This window comes from Oncorhynchus mykiss, chromosome 3 (assembly GCF_013265735.2).
Source record: "Oncorhynchus mykiss isolate Arlee chromosome 3, USDA_OmykA_1.1, whole genome shotgun sequence".
Taxonomy (NCBI): domain Eukaryota; kingdom Metazoa; phylum Chordata; class Actinopteri; order Salmoniformes; family Salmonidae; genus Oncorhynchus; species Oncorhynchus mykiss.
Window position 1 is genome coordinate 82,965,023 of NC_048567.1, and position 20,000 is coordinate 82,985,022.

A 20,000-nucleotide genomic window follows, 5' to 3' on the forward strand; every position below is an offset into this window, starting at 1 on the left:
ACCCCCCCCCCCCCAGATATCTCTGGCTTAAACTGATGAGATGCATCCCCCCCAGATATCTCTGGCTTACACTGATGAGATACATCCCTCCCAGATATCTCTGGCTTAAACTGATGAGATACACCCCCCCAGATATCTCTGGCTTAAACTGATGAGATGCATCACCCCCAGATATCACTGGCTTAAACGGATGAGATGCATCCCCCCCAGATATCTCTGGCTTAAACAAATGAGATACATCCCCCCAGATATCTCTGGCTTAAACTGATGAGATGCATCCCCCCCAGATATCTCTGGCTTAAACTGATGCGATGCATCCCCCGCAGATATCTCTGGCTTAAACTGATGAGATGCATCACCCCCAGATATCTCTGGCTTAAACGGATGAGATGCACCCCCCCCCCCCCAGATATCGCTGGCTTAAACTGATGAGATGTATCCCCCAAGATATCTTTGGCTTAAACTGATGAGATGCATCCACCCCAGATATATCTGGCTTAAACTGATGAGATGCATCCCCCCCAGATATCTCTGGCTTAAACTGATGAGATGCATCCCCCCCAGATATCTCTGGCTTAAACTGATGAGATGCATCACCCCCAGATATCACTGGCTTAAACTGATGAGATGCACCCCCCCAGATATCTCTGGCTAAAACTGATGAGATGCATCCCCCCAGATATCGCTGGCTTAAACTGATGAGATGCATCACCCCCAGATATCACTGGCTTAAACTGATGAGATGCATCCCCGCAGATATCTCTGGCTTAAACTGATGAGATGCATCACCCCCAGATATCACTGGCTTAAACTGATGAGATGCACCCCCCTAGATATCTCTGGCTTAAACTGATGAGATGTATCACCCCCAGATATCTCTGGCTTAAACGGATGAGATGCACCCCCCCCAGATATCGCTGGCTTAAACTGATGAGATGTATCCCCCAAGATATCTTTGGCTTAAACTGATGAGATGCATCCACCCCAGATATATCTGGCTTAAACTGATGAGATACATCCCCCCCAGATATCTCTGGCTTAAACGGATGAGATGCACCCCCCCCCAGATATCGCTGGCTTAAACTGATGAGATGTATCCCCCAAGATATCTTTGGCTTAAACTGATGAGATGCATCCACCCCAGATATATCTGGCTTAGACTGATGAGATACATCCCCCCCAGATATCTCTGGCTTAAACTGATGAGATGCATCCCCCCCAGATATCTCTGGCTTAAACTGATGAGATGCATCACCCCCAGATATCACTGGCTTAAACTGATGAGATGCATCCCCCAAGATATCTTTGGCTTAAACTGATGAGATGCATCGCCCCCAGATATCACTGGCTTGAAACTGATGAGATGCATCCCCCCCCAGATATCTCTGGCTTAAACTGATGAGATGCATCCCCCGCAGATATCTCTGGCTTACACTGATAAGATACATCCCTCCCAGATATCTCTGGCTTAAACTGATGAGATGCATGACCCCCAGATATCTCTGGCTTAAACTGATGAGAAGCATCCCCCCAAGATATCTCTGGCTTAAACTGATGAGATGCATCCCCCCCAGATATCTCGGGCTTAAACTGATGAGATACATCCCCCCCAGATATCTCTGGCTTAAACTGATGAGATGCATCCCCCCCAGATATCTCTGGCTTAAACTGATGAGATGCATCCCCCGCAGATATCTCTGGCTTAAACTGATGAGATTGCATCCCCCCCAGATATCTCTGGCTTACACTGATGAGATACATCCCTCCCAGATATCTCTGGCTTAAACTGATGAGATGCATCCCCCCAAGATATCTCTGGCTTAAACTGATGAGATGCATCCCCCCAAGATATCTCTGGCTTAAACTGATGAGATGCATCACCCCCAGATATCACTGGCTTAAACTGATGAGATGCATCACCCCAGATATCACTGGCTTAAACTGATGAGATGCACCCCCCCAGATATCTCTGGCTAAAACTGATGAGATGCACCCCCCCAGATATCTCTGGCTAAAACTGATGAGATGCATCCCCCCGCAGATATCTCTGGCTTAAACTGATGAGATGCATCCCCCAAAGATATCTCTGGCTTAAACTGATGAGATGCATCCCCCCAAGATATCTCTGGCTTAAACTGATGAGATGCATCCCCCCCAGATATCTCTGGCTTAAATGGATGAGATGCACCCCCCCCCCCCCAGATATCGCTGGCTTAAACTGATGAGATGTATCCCCCAAGATATCTTTGGCTTAAACTGATGAGATGCATCCACCCCAGATATATCTGGCTTAAACTGATGAGATACATCCCCCCCAGATATCTCTGGCTTAAACTGATGAGATGCATCCCCCCCAGATATCTCTGGCTTAAACTGATGAGATGCATCACCCCCAGATATCACTGGCTTAAACTGATGAGATGCACCCCCCCAGATATCTCTGGCTTAAACTGATGAGATGCATCCCCCGCAGATATCTCTGGCTTAAACTGATGAGATGCATCCCCCCCAGATATCTCTGGCTTAAACTGATGAGATGCATCCCCCCAGATATCTCTGGCTAAAACTGATGAGATGCATCCCCCCCAGATATCTCTGGCTTAAACTGATGAGATGCATCCCCCCCAGATATCTCTGGCTTACACTGATGAGATACATCCCTCCCAGATATCTCTGGCTTAAACTGATGAGATGCAACCCCCCCCCCCCCCCCAGATATCTCTGGCTTAAACTGATGAGATGCATCCCCCCCAGATATCTCTGGCTTACACTGATGAGATACATCCCTCCCAGATATCTCTGGCTTAAACTGATGAGATACACCCCCCCCAGATATCTCTGGCTTAAACTGATGAGATGCATCCCCCGCAGATATCTCTGGCTTACACTGATGAGATACATCCCTCCCAGATATCTCTGGCTTAAACTGATGAGATGCATGACCCCCAGATATGTCTGGCTTAAACTGATGAGATGCATCCCCCCAAGATATCTCTGGCTTAAACTGATGAGATGCATCCCCCCCAGATATCTCTCGCTTAAACTGATGAGATGCATCACCCCCAGGAATCACTGGCTTAAACTGATGAGATGCAACCCCCCAGATATCTCTGGCTAAAACTGATGAGATGCATCCCCCCCAGATATCTCTGACTTAAACGGATGAGATGCATCACCCCCAGATATCACTGGCTTAAACGGATGAGATGCATCCCCCACAGATATCTCTGGCTTAAACAAATGAGATACATCCCCCCAGATATCTCTGGCTTAAACTGATGAGATGCATCCCCCCCAGATATCTCTGGCTTAAACTGATGCGATGCATCCCCCGCAGATATCTCTGGCTTAAACTGATGAGATGCATCACCCCCAGATATCTCTGGCTTAAACGGATGAGATGCACCCCCCCCCCCCCCCAGATATCGCTGGCTTAAACTGATGAGATGTATCCCCCAAGATATCTTTGGCTTAAACTGATGAGATGCATCCACCCCAGATATATCTGGCTTAAACTGATGAGATACATCCCCCCAGATATCTCTGGCTTAAACTGATGAGATGCATCCCCCACAGATATCTCTGGCTTAAACTGATGAGATGCATCACCCCCAGATATCACTGGCTTAAACTGATGAGATGCACCCCCCCAGATATCTCTGGCTAAAACTGATGAGATGCATCCCCCCAGATATCGCTGGCTTAAACTGATGAGATGCATCACCCCCAGATATCACTGGCTTAAACTGATGAGATGCATCCCCGCAGATATCTCTGGCTTAAACTGATGAGATGCATCACCCCCAGATATCACTGGCTTAAACTGATGAGATGCACCCCCCTAGATATCTCTGGCTTAAACTGATGAGATGTATCACCCCCAGATATCTCTGGCTTAAACGGATGAGATGCACCCCCCCCAGATATCTCTGGCTTAAACGGATGAGATGCACCCCCCCCAGATATCGCTGGCTTAAACTGATGAGATGTATCCCCCAAGATATCTTTGGCTTAAACTGATGAGATGCATCCACCCCAGATATATCTGGCTTAAACTGATGAGATACATCCCCCCCAGATATCTCTGGCTTAAACGGATGAGATGCACCCCCCCCCAGATATCGCTGGCTTAAACTGATGAGATGTATCCCCCAAGATATCTTTGGCTTAAACTGATGAGATGCATCCACCCCAGATATATCTGGCTTAGACTGATGAGATACATCCCCCCCAGATATCTCTGGCTTAAACTGATGAGATGCATCCCCCCCAGATATCTCTGGCTTAAACTGATGAGATGCATCACCCCCAGATATCACTGGCTTAAACTGATGAGATGCATCCCCCAAGATATCTTTGGCTTAAACTGATGAGATGCATCGCCCCCAGATATCACTGGCTTAAACTGATGAGATGCATCCCCCCCCAGATATCTCTGGCTTAAACTGATGAGATGCATCCCCCGCAGATATCTCTGGCTTACACTGATAAGATACATCCCTCCCAGATATCTCTGGCTTAAACTGATGAGATGCATGACCCCCAGATATCTCTGGCTTAAACTGATGAGAAGCATCCCCCCAAGATATCTCTGGCTTAAACTGATGAGATGCATCCCCCCCAGATATCTCGGGCTTAAACTGATGAGATACATCCCCCCAGATATCTCTGGCTTAAACTGATGAGATGCATCCCCCCCAGATATCTCTGGCTTAAACTGATGAGATGCATCCCCCGCAGATATCTCTGGCTTAAACTGATGAGATTGCACCCCCCCCAGATATCTCTGGCTTACACTGATGAGATACATCCCTCCCAGATATCTCTGGCTTAAACTGATGAGATGCATGACCCCCAGATATCTCTGGCTTAAACTGATGAGATGCATCCCCCCAAGTTATCTCTGGCTTAAACTGATGAGATGCATCCCCCCCAGATATCTCTGGCTTAAACTGATGAGATACATCCCCCCAGATATCTCTGGCTTAAACTGATGAGATGCATCCCCCCCAGATATCTCTGGCTTACACTGATGAGATACATCCCTCCCAGATATCTCTGGCTTAAACTGATGAGATACACCCCCCCCAGATATCTCTGGCTTAAACTGATGAGATGCATCCCCCGCAGATATCTCTGGCTTACACTGATGAGATACATCCCTCCCAGATATCTCTGGCTTAAACTGATGAGATGCATGACCCCCAGATATGTCTGGCTTAAACTGATGAGATGCATCCCCCCAAGATATCTCTGGCTTAAACTGATGAGATGCATCCCCCCCAGATATCTCTCGCTTAAACTGATGAGATGCATCACCCCCAGGAATCACTGGCTTAAACTGATGAGATGCAACCCCCCAGATATCTCTGGCTAAAACTGATGAGATGCATCCCCCCCAGATATCTCTGACTTAAACGGATGAGATGCATCACCCCCAGATATCACTGGCTTAAACGGATGAGATGCATCCCCCACAGATATCTCTGGCTTAAACAAATGAGATACATCCCCCTAGATATCTCTGGCTTAAACTGATGAGATGCATCCCCCCCAGATATCTCTGGCTTAAACTGATGCGATGCATCCCCCGCAGATATCTCTGGCTTAAACTGATGAGATGCATCACCCCCAGATATCTCTGGCTTAAACGGATGAGATGCACCCCCCCCCCCCCCAGATATCGCTGGCTTAAACTGATGAGATGTATCCCCCAAGATATCTTTGGCTTAAACTGATGAGATGCATCCACCCCAGATATATCTGGCTTAAACTGATGAGATATATCCCCCCAGATATCTCTGGCTTAAACTGATGAGATGCATCCCCCACAGATATCTCTGGCTTAAACTGATGAGATGCATCACCCCCAGATATCACTGGCTTAAACTGATGAGATGCACCCCCCCAGATATCTCTGGCTAAAACTGATGAGATGCATCCCCCCAGATATCGCTGGCTTAAACTGATGAGATGCATCACCCCCAGATATCACTGGCTTAAACTGATGAGATGCATCCCCGCAGATATCTCTGGCTTAAACTGATGAGATGCATCACCCCCAGATATCACTGGCTTAAACTGATGAGATGCACCCCCCTAGATATCTCTGGCTTAAACTGATGAGATGTATCACCCCCAGATATCTCTGGCTTAAACGGATGAGATGCACCCCCCCCAGATATCTCTGGCTTAAACGGATGAGATGCACCCCCCCCAGATATCGCTGGCTTAAACAGATGAGATGTATCCCCCAAGATATCTTTGGCTTAAACTGATGAGATGCATCCACCCCAGATATATCTGGCTTAAACTGATGAGATACATCCCCCCCAGATATCTCTGGCTTAAACGGATGAGATGCACCCCCCCCCAGATATCGCTGGCTTAAACTGATGAGATGTATCCCCCAAGATATCTTTGGCTTAAACTGATGAGATGCATCCACCCCAGATATATCTGGCTTAGACTGATGAGATACATCCCCCCCAGATATCTCTGGCTTAAACTGATGAGATGCATCCCCCCCAGATATCTCTGGCTTAAACTGATGAGATGCATCACCCCCAGATATCACTGGCTTAAACTGATGAGATGCATCCCCCAAGATATCTTTGGCTTAAACTGATGAGATGCATCGCCCCCAGATATCACTGGCTTAAACTGATGAGATGCATCCCCCCCCAGATATCTCTGGCTTAAACTGATGAGATGCATCCCCCGCAGATATCTCTGGCTTACACTGATAAGATACATCCCTCCCAGATATCTCTGGCTTAAACTGATGAGATGCATGACCCCCAGATATCTCTGGCTTAAACTGATGAGAAGCATCCCCCCAAGATATCTCTGGCTTAAACTGATGAGATGCATCCCCCCCAGATATCTCGGGCTTAAACTGATGAGATACATCCCCCCAGATATCTCTGGCTTAAACTGATGAGATGCATCCCCCCCAGATATCTCTGGCTTAAACTGATGAGATGCATCCCCCGCAGATATCTCTGGCTTAAACTGATGAGATTGCACCCCCCCCAGATATCTCTGGCTTACACTGATGAGATACATCCCTCCCAGATATCTCTGGCTTAAACTGATGAGATGCATGACCCCCAGATATCTCTGGCTTAAACTGATGAGATGCATCCCCCCAAGTTATCTCTGGCTTAAACTGATGAGATGCATCCCCCCCAGATATCTCTGGCTTAAACTGATGAGATACATCCCCCCAGATATCTCTGGCTTAAACTGATGAGATGCATCCCCCCAGATATCTCTGGCTCAAACTGATGAGATGCAACCCCCCCCCCCAGATATCTCTGGCTTAAACTGATGAGATGCATCCCCCCCAGATATTTCTGGCTTACACTGATGAGACACATCTCTCCCAGATATCTCTGGCTTAAACTGATGAGATGCATCCCCCCCAGATATCTCTGGCTTAAACTGATGAGATGCATTCCCCCCAGATATCTCTGGCTTAAACTGATGAGATACATCCCCCCAGATATCGCTGGCTTAAACTGATGAGATGCATCCCCCCCAGATATCTCTGGCTTAAACTGATGAGATGCATCCCCCCCAGATATCTCTGGCTTAAACTGATGAGATGCATCACCCCCAGATATCACTGGCTTAAACGGATGAGATGCACCCCCCCAGATATCTCTGGCTAAAACTGATGAGATGCATCCCCCCCAGATATCTCTGGCTTAAACGGATGAGATGCATCACCCCCAGATATCACTGGCTTAAACGGATGAGATGCATCCCCCCCAGATATCTCTGGCTTAAACTGATGAGATGCATCCCCCGCAGATATCTCTGGCTTAAACTGATGAGATGCATCACCCCCAGATATCTCTGGCTTAAACGGATGAGATGCATCCCCCCCAGATATCGCTGGCTTAAACTGATGAGATGTATCCCCCAATATATCTTTGGCTTAAACTGATGAGATGCATCCACCCCAGATATATCTGGCTTAAACTGATGAGATACATCCCCCCCAGATATCTCTGGCTTAAACTGATGAGATGCATCACCCCCAGATACCACTGGCTTAAACTGATGAGATGCACCCCCCCAGATATCTCTGGCTAAAACTGATGAGATGCATCCCCCCCAGATATCTCTGGCTTAAACTGATGAGATGCATCCCCCCAGATATCTCTGGCTAAAACTGATGAGATGCATCCCCCCCAGATATCTCTGGCTTAAACTGATGAGATGCAACCCCCCCCCAGATATCTCTGGCTTAAACTGATGAGATGCATCCCCCCAGATATCTCTGGCTTACACTGATGAGATACATCCCTCCCAGATATCTCTGGCTTAAACTGATGAGATGCATGACCCCCAGATATCTCTGGCTTAATCTGATGAGATGCATCACCCCAGATATCACTGGCTTAAACTGATGAGATGCACCCCCCCAGATATCTCTGGCTAAAACTGATGAGATGCACCCCCCCCCCAGATATCTCTGGCTAAAACTGATGAGATACATCCCCCCCAGATATCTCTGGCTTAAACTGATGAGATGCATCCCCCCAAGATATCTCTGGCTTAAACTGATGAGATGCATCCCCCCAAGATATCTCTGGCTTAAACTGATGAGATGCATCCCCCCCAGATATCTCTGGCTTAAACTGATGAGATGCACCCCCCCCCCCCCCCAGATATCGCTGGCTTAAACTGATGAGATGTATCCCCCAAGATATCTTTGGCTTAAACTGATGAGATGCATCCACCCCAGATATATCTGGCTTAAACTGATGAGATACATCCCCCCCAGATATCTCTGGCTTAAACTGATGAGATGCATCCCCCCCAGATATCTCTGGCTTAAACTGATGAGATGCATCACCCCCAGATATCACTGGCTTAAACTGATGAGATGCACCCCCCCAGATATCTCTGGCTTAAACTGATGAGATGCATCCCCCGCAGATATCTCTGGCTTAAACTGATGAGATGCACCCCCCCCCCCCCAGATATCTCTGGCTTAAACTGATGAGATGCATCCCCCCAGATATCTCTGGCTAAAACTGATGAGATGCATCCCCCCCAGATATCTCTGGCTTAAACTGATGAGATGCAACCCCCCCCCCCAGATATCTCTGGCTTAAACTGATGAGATGCATCCCCCCCAGATATCTCTGGCTTACACTGATGAGATACATCCCTCCCAGATATCTCTGGCTTAAACTGATGAGATGCATGACCCCCAGATATCTCTGGCTTAAACTGATGAGATGCATCACCATCAGATATCACTGGCTTAAACTGATGAGATGCACCCCCCCAGATATCTCTGGCTAAAACTGATGAGATGCATCCCCCCCAGATATTTCTGGCTTAAACTGATGAGATGCATCACCCCCAGATATCACTGGCTTAAACGGATGAGATGCACCCCCCCAGATATCTCTGGCTAAAACTGATGAGATGCATCCCCCCCAGATATCTCTGGCTTACACTGATAAGATACATCACTCCCAAATATCTCTGGCTTAAACTGATGAGATGCATCCCCCCCAGATATCTCTGGCTTAAACTGATGAGGTACATCCCCCCAGATATCTCTGGCTTAAACTGATGAGATAAATCCCCCCCAGATATCTCTGGCTTAAACTGATGAGATGCATCCCCCACAGATATCTCTGGCTTAAACTGATGAGATGCATCACCCCCAGATATCTCTGGCTTAAACGGATGAGATGCACCCCCCCCCCCAGATATCGCTGGCTTAAACTGATGAGATGTATCCCCCAAGATATCTTTGGCTTAAACTGATGAGATGCATCCACCCCAGATATATCTGGCTTAAACTGATGAGATACATCCCCCCCAGATATCTCTGGCTTAAACTGATGAGATGCATCCCCCCCCCAGATATCTCTGGCTTAAACTGATGAGATGCATCACCCCCAGATATCACTGGCTTAAACTGATGAGATGCACCCCCCCAGATATCTCTGGCTTAAACTGATGAGATGCATCCCCCGCAGATATCTCTGGCTTAAACTGATGAGATGCATCACCCCCAGATATCACTGGCTTAAACTGATGAGATGCACCCCCCCAGATATCTCTGGCTTAAACTGATGAGATGTATCACCCCCAGATATCTCTGGCTTAAACGGATGAGATGCACCCCACCCAGATATCTCTGGCTTAAACTGATGAGATGCATCCCCCCCAGATATCTCTGGCTTAAACTGATGAGATGCATCACCCCCAGATATCACTGGCTTAAACTGATGAGATGCACCCCCCAGATATCTCTGGCTTAAACTGATGAGATGTATCACCCCCAGATATCTCTGGCTTAAACGGATGAGATGCACCCCCCCCCCCCAGATATCGCTGGCTTAAACTGATGAGATGTATCCCCCAAGATATCTTTGGCTTAAACTGATGAGATGCATCCACCCCAGATATATCTGGCTTAAACTGATGAGATACATCCCCCCCAGATATCTCTGGCTTAAACTGATGAGATACATCCCCCCCAGATATCTCTGGCTAAAACTGATGAGATGCATCCCCCGCAGATATCTCTGGCTTAAACGGATGAGATGCATCACCCCCAGATATCACAGGCTTAAACGGATGAGATGCATCCCCCCAGATATCTCTGGCTTAAACTGATGAGATGCATCCCCCGCAGATATCTCTGGCTTAAACTGATGAGATGCATCACCCCCAGATATCTCTGGCTTAAACGGATGAGATGCACCCCCCCCCCCCCAGATATCGCTGGCTTAAACTGATGAGATGTATCCCCCAAGATATCTTTGGCTTAAACTGATGAGATGCATCCACCCCAGATATATCTGGCTTAAACTGATGAGATACATCCCCCCCAGATATCTCTGGCTTAAACTGATGAGATGCATCACCCCCAGATATCACTGGCTTAAACTGATGAGATGCACCCCCCCAGATATCTCTGGCTAAAACTGATGAGATGCATCCCCCCCAGATATCTCTGGCTTAAACTGATGAGATGCATCCCCCCAGATATCTCTGGCTAAAACTGATGAGATGCATCCCCCCAGATATCTCTGGCTTACACTGATGAGATACATCCCTCCCAGATATCTCTGGCTTACACTGATGAGATGCATCACCCCCAGATATCACTGGCTTAAACTGATGAGATGCACCCCCCCAGATATCTCTGGCTAAAACTGATGAGATGCATCCCCCCCAGATATCTCTGTTTTAAACTGATGAGATGCAACCCCCCCCCCCAGATATCTCTGGCTTAAACTGATGAGATGCAACCCCCCCCCAGATATCTCTGGCTTAAACTGATGAGATGCATCCCCCCAGATATCTCTGGCTTACACTGATGAGATACATCCCTCCCAGATATCTCTGGCTTAAACTGATGAGATGCATGACCCCCAGATATCTCTGGCTTAATCTGATGAGATGCATCACCCCAGATATCACTGGCTTAAACTGATGAGATGCACCCCCCCAGATATCTCTGGCTAAAACTGATGAGATGCACCCCCCCCCCAGATATCTCTGGCTAAAACTGATGAGATACATCCCCCCCAGATATCTCTGGCTTAAACTGATGAGATGCATCCCCCCAAGATATCTCTGGCTTAAACTGATGAGATGCATCCCCCCAAGATATCTCTGGCTTAAACTGATGAGATGCATCCCCCCCAGATATCTCTGGCTTAAACTGATGAGATGCACCCCCCCCCCCCCCCAGATATCGCTGGCTTAAACTGATGAGATGTATCCCCCAAGATATCTTTGGCTTAAACTGATGAGATGCATCCACCCCAGATATATCTGGCTTAAACTGATGAGATACATCCCCCCCAGATATCTCTGGCTTAAACTGATGAGATGCATCCCCCCCAGATATCTCTGGCTTAAACTGATGAGATGCATCACCCCCAGATATCACTGGCTTAAACTGATGAGATGCACCCCCCCAGATATCTCTGGCTTAAACTGATGAGATGCATCCCCCGCAGATATCTCTGGCTTAAACTGATGAGATGCACCCCCCCCCCCCCAGATATCTCTGGCTTAAACTGATGAGATGCATCCCCCCAGATATCTCTGGCTAAAACTGATGAGATGCATCCCCCCCAGATATCTCTGGCTTAAACTGATGAGATGCAACCCCCCCCCCCAGATATCTCTGGCTTAAACTGATGAGATGCATCCCCCCCAGATATCTCTGGCTTACACTGATGAGATACATCCCTCCCAGATATCTCTGGCTTAAACTGATGAGATGCATGACCCCCAGATATCTCTGGCTTAAACTGATGAGATGCATCACCATCAGATATCACTGGCTTAAACTGATGAGATGCACCCCCCCAGATATCTCTGGCTAAAACTGATGAGATGCATCCCCCCCAGATATTTCTGGCTTAAACTGATGAGATGCATCACCCCCAGATATCACTGGCTTAAACGGATGAGATGCACCCCCCCAGATATCTCTGGCTAAAACTGATGAGATGCATCCCCCCCAGATATCTCTGGCTTACACTGATAAGATACATCACTCCCAAATATCTCTGGCTTAAACTGATGAGATGCATCCCCCCCAGATATCTCTGGCTTAAACTGATGAGGTACATCCCCCCAGATATCTCTGGCTTAAACTGATGAGATAAATCCCCCCCAGATATCTCTGGCTTAAACTGATGAGATGCATCCCCCACAGATATCTCTGGCTTAAACTGATGAGATGCATCACCCCCAGATATCTCTGGCTTAAACGGATGAGATGCACCCCCCCCCCCAGATATCGCTGGCTTAAACTGATGAGATGTATCCCCCAAGATATCTTTGGCTTAAACTGATGAGATGCATCCACCCCAGATATATCTGGCTTAAACTGATGAGATACATCCCCCCCAGATATCTCTGGCTTAAACTGATGAGATGCATCCCCCCCCCAGATATCTCTGGCTTAAACTGATGAGATGCATCACCCCCAGATATCACTGGCTTAAACTGATGAGATGCACCCCCCCAGATATCTCTGGCTTAAACTGATGAGATGCATCCCCCGCAGATATCTCTGGCTTAAACTGATGAGATGCATCACCCCCAGATATCACTGGCTTAAACTGATGAGATGCACCCCCCCAGATATCTCTGGCTTAAACTGATGAGATGTATCACCCCCAGATATCTCTGGCTTAAACGGATGAGATGCACCCCACCCAGATATCTCTGGCTTAAACTGATGAGATGCATCCCCCCCAGATATCTCTGGCTTAAACTGATGAGATGCATCACCCCCAGATATCACTGGCTTAAACTGATGAGATGCACCCCCCCAGATATCTCTGGCTTAAACTGATGAGATGTATCACCCCCAGATATCTCTGGCTTAAACGGATGAGATGCACCCCCCCCCCCCAGATATCGCTGGCTTAAACTGATGAGATGTATCCCCCAAGATATCTTTGGCTTAAACTGATGAGATGCATCCACCCCAGATATATCTGGCTTAAACTGATGAGATACATCCCCCCCAGATATCTCTGGCTTAAACTGATGAGATACATCCCCCCCAGATATCTCTGGCTAAAACTGATGAGATGCATCCCCCGCAGATATCTCTGGCTTAAACGGATGAGATGCATCACCCCCAGATATCACAGGCTTAAACGGATGAGATGCATCCCCCCAGATATCTCTGGCTTAAACTGATGAGATGCATCCCCCGCAGATATCTCTGGCTTAAACTGATGAGATGCATCACCCCCAGATATCTCTGGCTTAAACGGATGAGATGCACCCCCCCCCACCAGATATCGCTGGCTTAAACTGATGAGATGTATCCCCCAAGATATCTTTGGCTTAAACTGATGAGATGCATCCACCCCAGATATATCTGGCTTAAACTGATGAGATACATCCCCCCCAGATATCTCTGGCTTAAACTGATGAGATGCATCACCCCCAGATATCACTGGCTTAAACTGATGAGATGCACCCCCCCAGATATCTCTGGCTAAAACTGATGAGATGCATCCCCCCCAGATATCTCTGGCTTAAACTGATGAGATGCATCCCCCCAGATATCTCTGGCTAAAACTGATGAGATGCATCCCCCCAGATATCTCTGGCTTACACTGATGAGATACATCCCTCCCAGATATCTCTGGCTTACACTGATGAGATGCATCACCCCCAGATATCACTGGCTTAAACTGATGAGATGCACCCCCCCAGATATCTCTGGCTAAAACTGATGAGATGCATCCCCCCCAGATATCTCTGTTTTAAACTGATGAGATGCAACCCCCCCCCCCCAGATATCTCTGGCTTAAACTGATGAGATGCATCCCCCCAGATATCTCTGGCTTACACTGATGAGATACATCCCTCCCAGATATCTCTGGCTTAAACTGATGAGATGCATGACCCCCAGATATCTCTGGCTTACACTGATGAGATGCATCCCCCCAATATATCTCTGGCTTAAACTGATGAGATGCATCCCCCCAAGATATCTCTGGCTTAAACTGATGAGATGCATCCCCCCAATATATCTCTGGCTTAAACTGATGAGATGCATCCCCCCAAGATATCTCTGGCTTAAACTGATGAGATGCATCCCCCCCAGATATCTCTGGCTAAACGGATGAGATGCACCCCCCCCCCCCCCAGATATCGCTGGCTTAAACTGATGAGATGTATCCCCCAAGATATCTTTGGCTTAAACTGATGAGATGCATCCACCCCAGATATATCTGGCTTAAACTGATGAGATACATCCCCCCCAGATATCTCTGGCTTAAACTGATGAGATGCACCCCCCCCAGATATCTCTGGCTTAAACTGATGAGATGCATCACCCCCAGATATCACTGGCTTAAACTGATGAGATGCACCCCCCCAGATATCTCTGGCTTAAACTGATGAGATGTATCACCCCCAGATATCTCTGGCTTAAACGGATGAGATGCACCCCCCCCCCCCCCCCAGATATCGCTTGCTTAAACTGATGAGATGCATCCCCCAAGATATCTTTGGCTGAAACTGATGAGATGCATCACCCCCAGATATCACTGGCTTAAACTGATGAGATGCACCCCCCCCCAGATATCTCTGGCTTAAACTGATGAGATGATTCCCCCGCAGATATCTCTGGCTTACACTGATGAGATACATCCCTCCCAGATATCTCTGGCTTAAACTGATGAGATGCATGACCCCCAGATATCTCTGGCTTAAACTGATGAGATACATCCCCCCAAGATATCTCTGGCTTAAACTGATGAGATGCATCCCCCCCAGATATCTCTGGCTTAAACTGATGAGATACATCCCCCCCCCAGATATCTCTGGCTTAAACTGATGAGATGCATCCCCCGCAGATATCTCTGGCTTAAACTGATGAGATTGCATCCCCCCCAGATATCTCTGGCTTACACTGATGAGATACATCCCTCCCAGATATCTCTGGCTTAAACTGATGAGATGCATCCCCCGCAGATATCTCTGGCTTAAACTGATGAGATTGCATCCCCCCCAGATATCTCTGGCTTACACTGATGAGATACATCCCTCCCAGATATCTCTGGCTTAAACTGATGAGATGCATGACCCCCAGATATCTCTGGCTTAAACTGATGAGATGCATCCCCCCAAGATATCTCTGGCTTAAACTGATGAGATGCATCCCCCCCAGATATCTCTGGCTTAAACTGATGAGATACATACCCCCAGATATCTCTGGCTTAAACTGTTGAGATGCATCCCCCCAGATATCTCTGGCTCAAACTGATGAGATGCAACCCCCCCCCCCCCAGATATCTCTGGCTTAAACTGATGAGATGCATCCCCCCCAGATATCTCTGGCTTACACTGATGAGACACATCCCTCCCAGATATCTCTGGCTTAAACTGATGAGATGCATCCCCCCCCAGATATCTCTGGCTTAAACTGATGAGATGCATTCCCCCCAGATATCTCTGGCTTAAACTGATGAGATACATCCCCCCAGATATCGCTGGCTTAAACTGATGAGATGCATCCCCCCCAGATATCTCTGGCTTAAACTGGTGAGATGCATCCCCCCAGATATCTCTGGCTTAAACGGATGAGATGCATCCCCCCCAGATATCTCTGGCTTAAACTGATGAGATGCATTCCCCCCAGATATCTCTGGCTTAAACTGATGAGATGCATCCCCCACAGATATCTCTCTCTTAAACTGATGAGATGCATCCCCCCCAGATATCTCTGGCTTAAACTGATGAGATGCATCCCCCCAGATATCTCTGGCTTAAACTGATGAGATGCATCCCCCCCAGATATCTCTGGCTTAAACTGGTGAGATACATCCCCCCCAGATGTCTCTGGCTTAAACTGATGAGATGCATCCCCCCAGATATCTCTCGCTTAAACTGATGAGATGCATCCCCCCCCCAGATATCTCTGGCTTAAACTGATGAGATGCATCCCCCCCAGATATCTATGGCTTAAACTGATGAGATGCATCCCAAGGCTCAAGGAAAAGAAGGTAACATGTCTAAATGATTAGTTCTCACGTCTGTAGCCATGAAGTGCTTTGAAAGGCTGGTCATGGCTCACATCAACAGCATCCTCCCAGAAATCCTAGACACACTCCAATTCGCATACCGCATCAACATATCCACAAATGATACAATCTCAATCACACTACACCCTGCCCTTTCCCACCTGGACAAAAGGAACACTTATTTGAGAATGCTGTTCATTGACTAAGGGTAGGCAACACCACATCATTGACTAAGGGTAGGCAACAACACATCTGCCACGATGATCCTCAACACTGGGGCCCCTCGGAGTGTGTACTTAGTCCCCTTCTTTACTCCCTGTTCACCCACGACTGCATGGCCAAACACGACTCCAACACCATCATTAAGTTTGCTGATGTGACAACAGTGGTTGGCCTGATCACCGACAACAATGAGACAGCCTATAGGGAGGAGGTCAGAGACCTGGTCGGGTGTGCCAGGACAACAACCTCTCCCTCAACTTGATCAAGACAAAGGAGATGATTGTGGACTACAGGAAAAGGAGGAAAGAGCCACGCCCCCATTCTCATTGACAGGGCTGCAGTGGAGCAAGTTGAGAGCTTCAAGTTCCTTGGCGTCCACATCACCAACAAACTAACATGATCCAAACACACCAAGACGGTTGTGAAGAGGGCACGACAAAACCTAGTCCCCCTCAGGAGAGGGGGAGATTTGGCATGGGTCTGTCTGGTTCTCTGACTGTCTGGTTCTCTAACTGTCTGGTTCTCTGACTGTGCTTTGCTGTACTTCAGCCAGCCTGCCCCTCCCAGACAGACAGAGCAGTGAGGTTTAGGATTAGGTGTGGAGGACTTACGTGTGCACTGTTCCAGCTCTGTACTAGAGCTCATGTGAATGTTGTCTATCCAGATGTGTCCTCTGTTTCCGTGCTCAAAGTACCCCTCAATCACCACCTGACAAAGAGGAGCGGAGAGAAAAGGAGAGTAGCGTGAGAGGAGTGAAGAGGAGAGGATGTAAGAGGAGAGGAGAGGGAGGAGAGGAGAAGAGAGGAGCGGAGCAGAGAGGAGCGGAGCGTGAGAGGAGCGGAGAGGAGCAGAGAGGAGCGGAGCGTGAGAGGAGCGGAGAGGAGAAGAGAAGAGAGGAGCCGAGCAGAGAGGAGCGGAGAGGAGCAGAGAGGAGCGGAGCAGAGAGGAGCGGAGAGGAGCAGAGAGGAGCGGAGCGTGAGAGGAGCGGAGAGGAGAAGAGAGGAGCGGAGCAGAGAGGAGCGGAGAGGAGAAGAGAGGAGCGGAGCAGAGAGGAGCGGAGCGTGAGAGGAGCGGAACAGAGAGGAGCGGAGCGTGAGAGGAGCGGAGAGGAGAAGAGAGAAGCGGAGCAGAGAGGAGCGGAGTGTGAGAGGAGCGGAGAGGAGAAGAGAGGAGCAGAGAGGAGCGGAACGTGAGAGGAGCGGAGAGGAGAAGAGAGGAGCGGAGCAGAGAGGAGCGGAGCAGAGAGGAGCGGAGCGTGAGAGGAGTGGAGAGGAGAAGAGAGGAGTGAAGAGGAGAGGATGTAAGAGGAGAGGATGTGAGAGGAGAGGAAAGGGAGGAGAGGAGAAGAGAGGAGCGGAGCGTGAGAGGAGTGGAGAGGAGAAGAGAGGAGTGGAACAGAGAGGAGCAGAGAGGAAAGGAGAGGGAGGAGCAGAGAGGAAAGGAGAGGGTGGAGCGGAGAGGAAAGGAGAGGGAGGAACAGAGAGGAAAGGAGAGGGAGGAGCGGAGAGGAAAGGAGAGGGAGGAGGTGAGAGGAGCGGAGAGGAGCAGAAAAGAGCGGAGCAGAGAGGAGCGGAGCGTGAGAGGAGCGGAGAGGAGCAGAGAGGAGCGGAGCAGAGAGGATAGGAGAGGGAGGAGCAGAGAGGAAAGGAGAGGGAGGAGCGGAGAGGAAAGGAGAGGGAGGAGCAGAGAGGAAAGGAGAGGGAGGAGCGGAGAGGAGCGGAGAGGAAAGGAGAGGGAGGAGAGGAGAAGAGAGGAGCGGAGCAGAGAGGAGCGGAGCGTGAGAGGAGCGGAGAGGAGCGGAGAGGAGCAGAGAGGAGAGGAGAGGAAAGGAGAGGGAGGAGTGGAGAGGAGCAGAGAGGAAAGGAGAGGAGAGGAAAGGAGAGGAGCAGAGAGGAGAGGAGAGGGAGGAGCAGAGAGGAAAGGAGAGGGAGGAGCGGAGAGGAGCAGAGAGGAAAGTAGAGGGAGGAGCGGAGAGGAGCAGAGAGGAAAGGAGAGGAGAGGAAAGGAGAGGAGCAGAGAGGAGAGGAGAGGGAGGAGCGGAGAGGAAAGGAGAGGGAGGAGCGGAGAGGAGCAGAGAGGAAAGGAGAGGAGATGAAAGGAGAGGAGAGGAAAGGAGAGGAGAGGAAAGGAGAGGGAGGAGCGGAGAGGAGCAGAGAGGAAAGGGAGGAGCGGAGAGGAAAGGAGAGGGAGGAGTGGAGAGGAGAGGAGAGGGAGGAGCGGAGAGGAGCAGAGCGTGAGAGGAGCGGAGTGAGAGGAGCAGAGACGAAAGGAGAGGGAGGAGCGGAGAGGAAAGGAGAGGGAGGAGCGGAGAGGAGCAGAGAGGAAAGGAGAGAGAGGAGCAGAGGGGAAAGGAGAGGGAGGAGCGGAGAGGAGCAGAGAGGAAAGGAGAGAGAGGAGAAGATAGTAAAGGAGAGGGAGGAGCGGAGAGGAGCAGAGACGAAAGGGAGGAGCGGAGAGGAAAGGAGAGGGAGGAGCGGAGAGGAGAGGAGAAGGAGGAGCGGAGAGGAGAGGGAGGAGCGGAGAGGAGCAGAGCGTGAGAGGAGCGGAGAGGAGCAGAGAGGAAAGGAGAGGGAGTAGCGGAGAGGAGCAGAGAGGAAAGGAGAGGGAGGAGCGGAGAGGAGCAGAGAGGAAAGGAGAGGGAGGAGCGGTTAGGAAAGGAGAGGGAGGAGCGGAGAGGAGCAGAGAGGAAAGGAGAGGGAGGAGCGGAGAGGAAAGGAGATGGCGGAGCGGAGAATGAGAGGAAAGGAGAGGGAGGAGCAGAGAGGAGCAGAGAGGAGCGGAGCGTGAGAGGAGCGGAGAGGAGCAGAGAGGAAAGGAGAGGGAGGAGAGGAGAGGAAAGGAGAGGGACGAGCGGAGAGGAGCGGAGAGGAAAGGAGAGGGAGGAGCGGAGAGGAGCAGAGAGGAAAGGAGAGGGAGGAGCGGAGAGGAGCAGAGAGGAAAGGAGAGGGAGGAGCGGAGAGGAGCAGAGAGGAAAGGAGAGGGAGGAGCGGAGAGGAGCAGAGAGGAAAGGAGAGGGAGGAGCGGAGAGGAGCAGAGAGGAAAGGAGAGGGAGGAGCGGAGAGGAGCAGAGAGGAGAGGAGAGGAAAGGAGAGGGAGGAGCGGAGAGGAGCAGAGAGGAAAGGAGAGGAGAGGAAAGGAGAGGAGCAGAGAGGAGAGGAGAGGGAGGAGCGGAGAGGAGTAGAGAGGAAAGGAGAGGAGAGGAAAGGAGAGGGAGGAGCGGAG

The 20,000-nt window shown here is 49.5% G+C and overlaps 1 protein-coding gene across 1 annotated transcript in view; it reads right to left on the reverse strand.

Annotated features, from left to right (window-relative positions):
- Positions 1 to 20,000, reverse strand: part of LOC110504940 (neuropilin-2-like) — a gene marked incomplete at its 5' end in the record, with an annotated part of 288,221 nt that overhangs the window by 59,537 nt on the left and 208,684 nt on the right. The window contains one exon of the mRNA XM_036965260.1: positions 17,201 to 17,486. Coding sequence (XP_036821155.1) covers positions 17,201 to 17,486 — 286 coding nt within the window. The remainder of the gene's footprint in view (positions 1 to 17,200; positions 17,487 to 20,000) is intronic.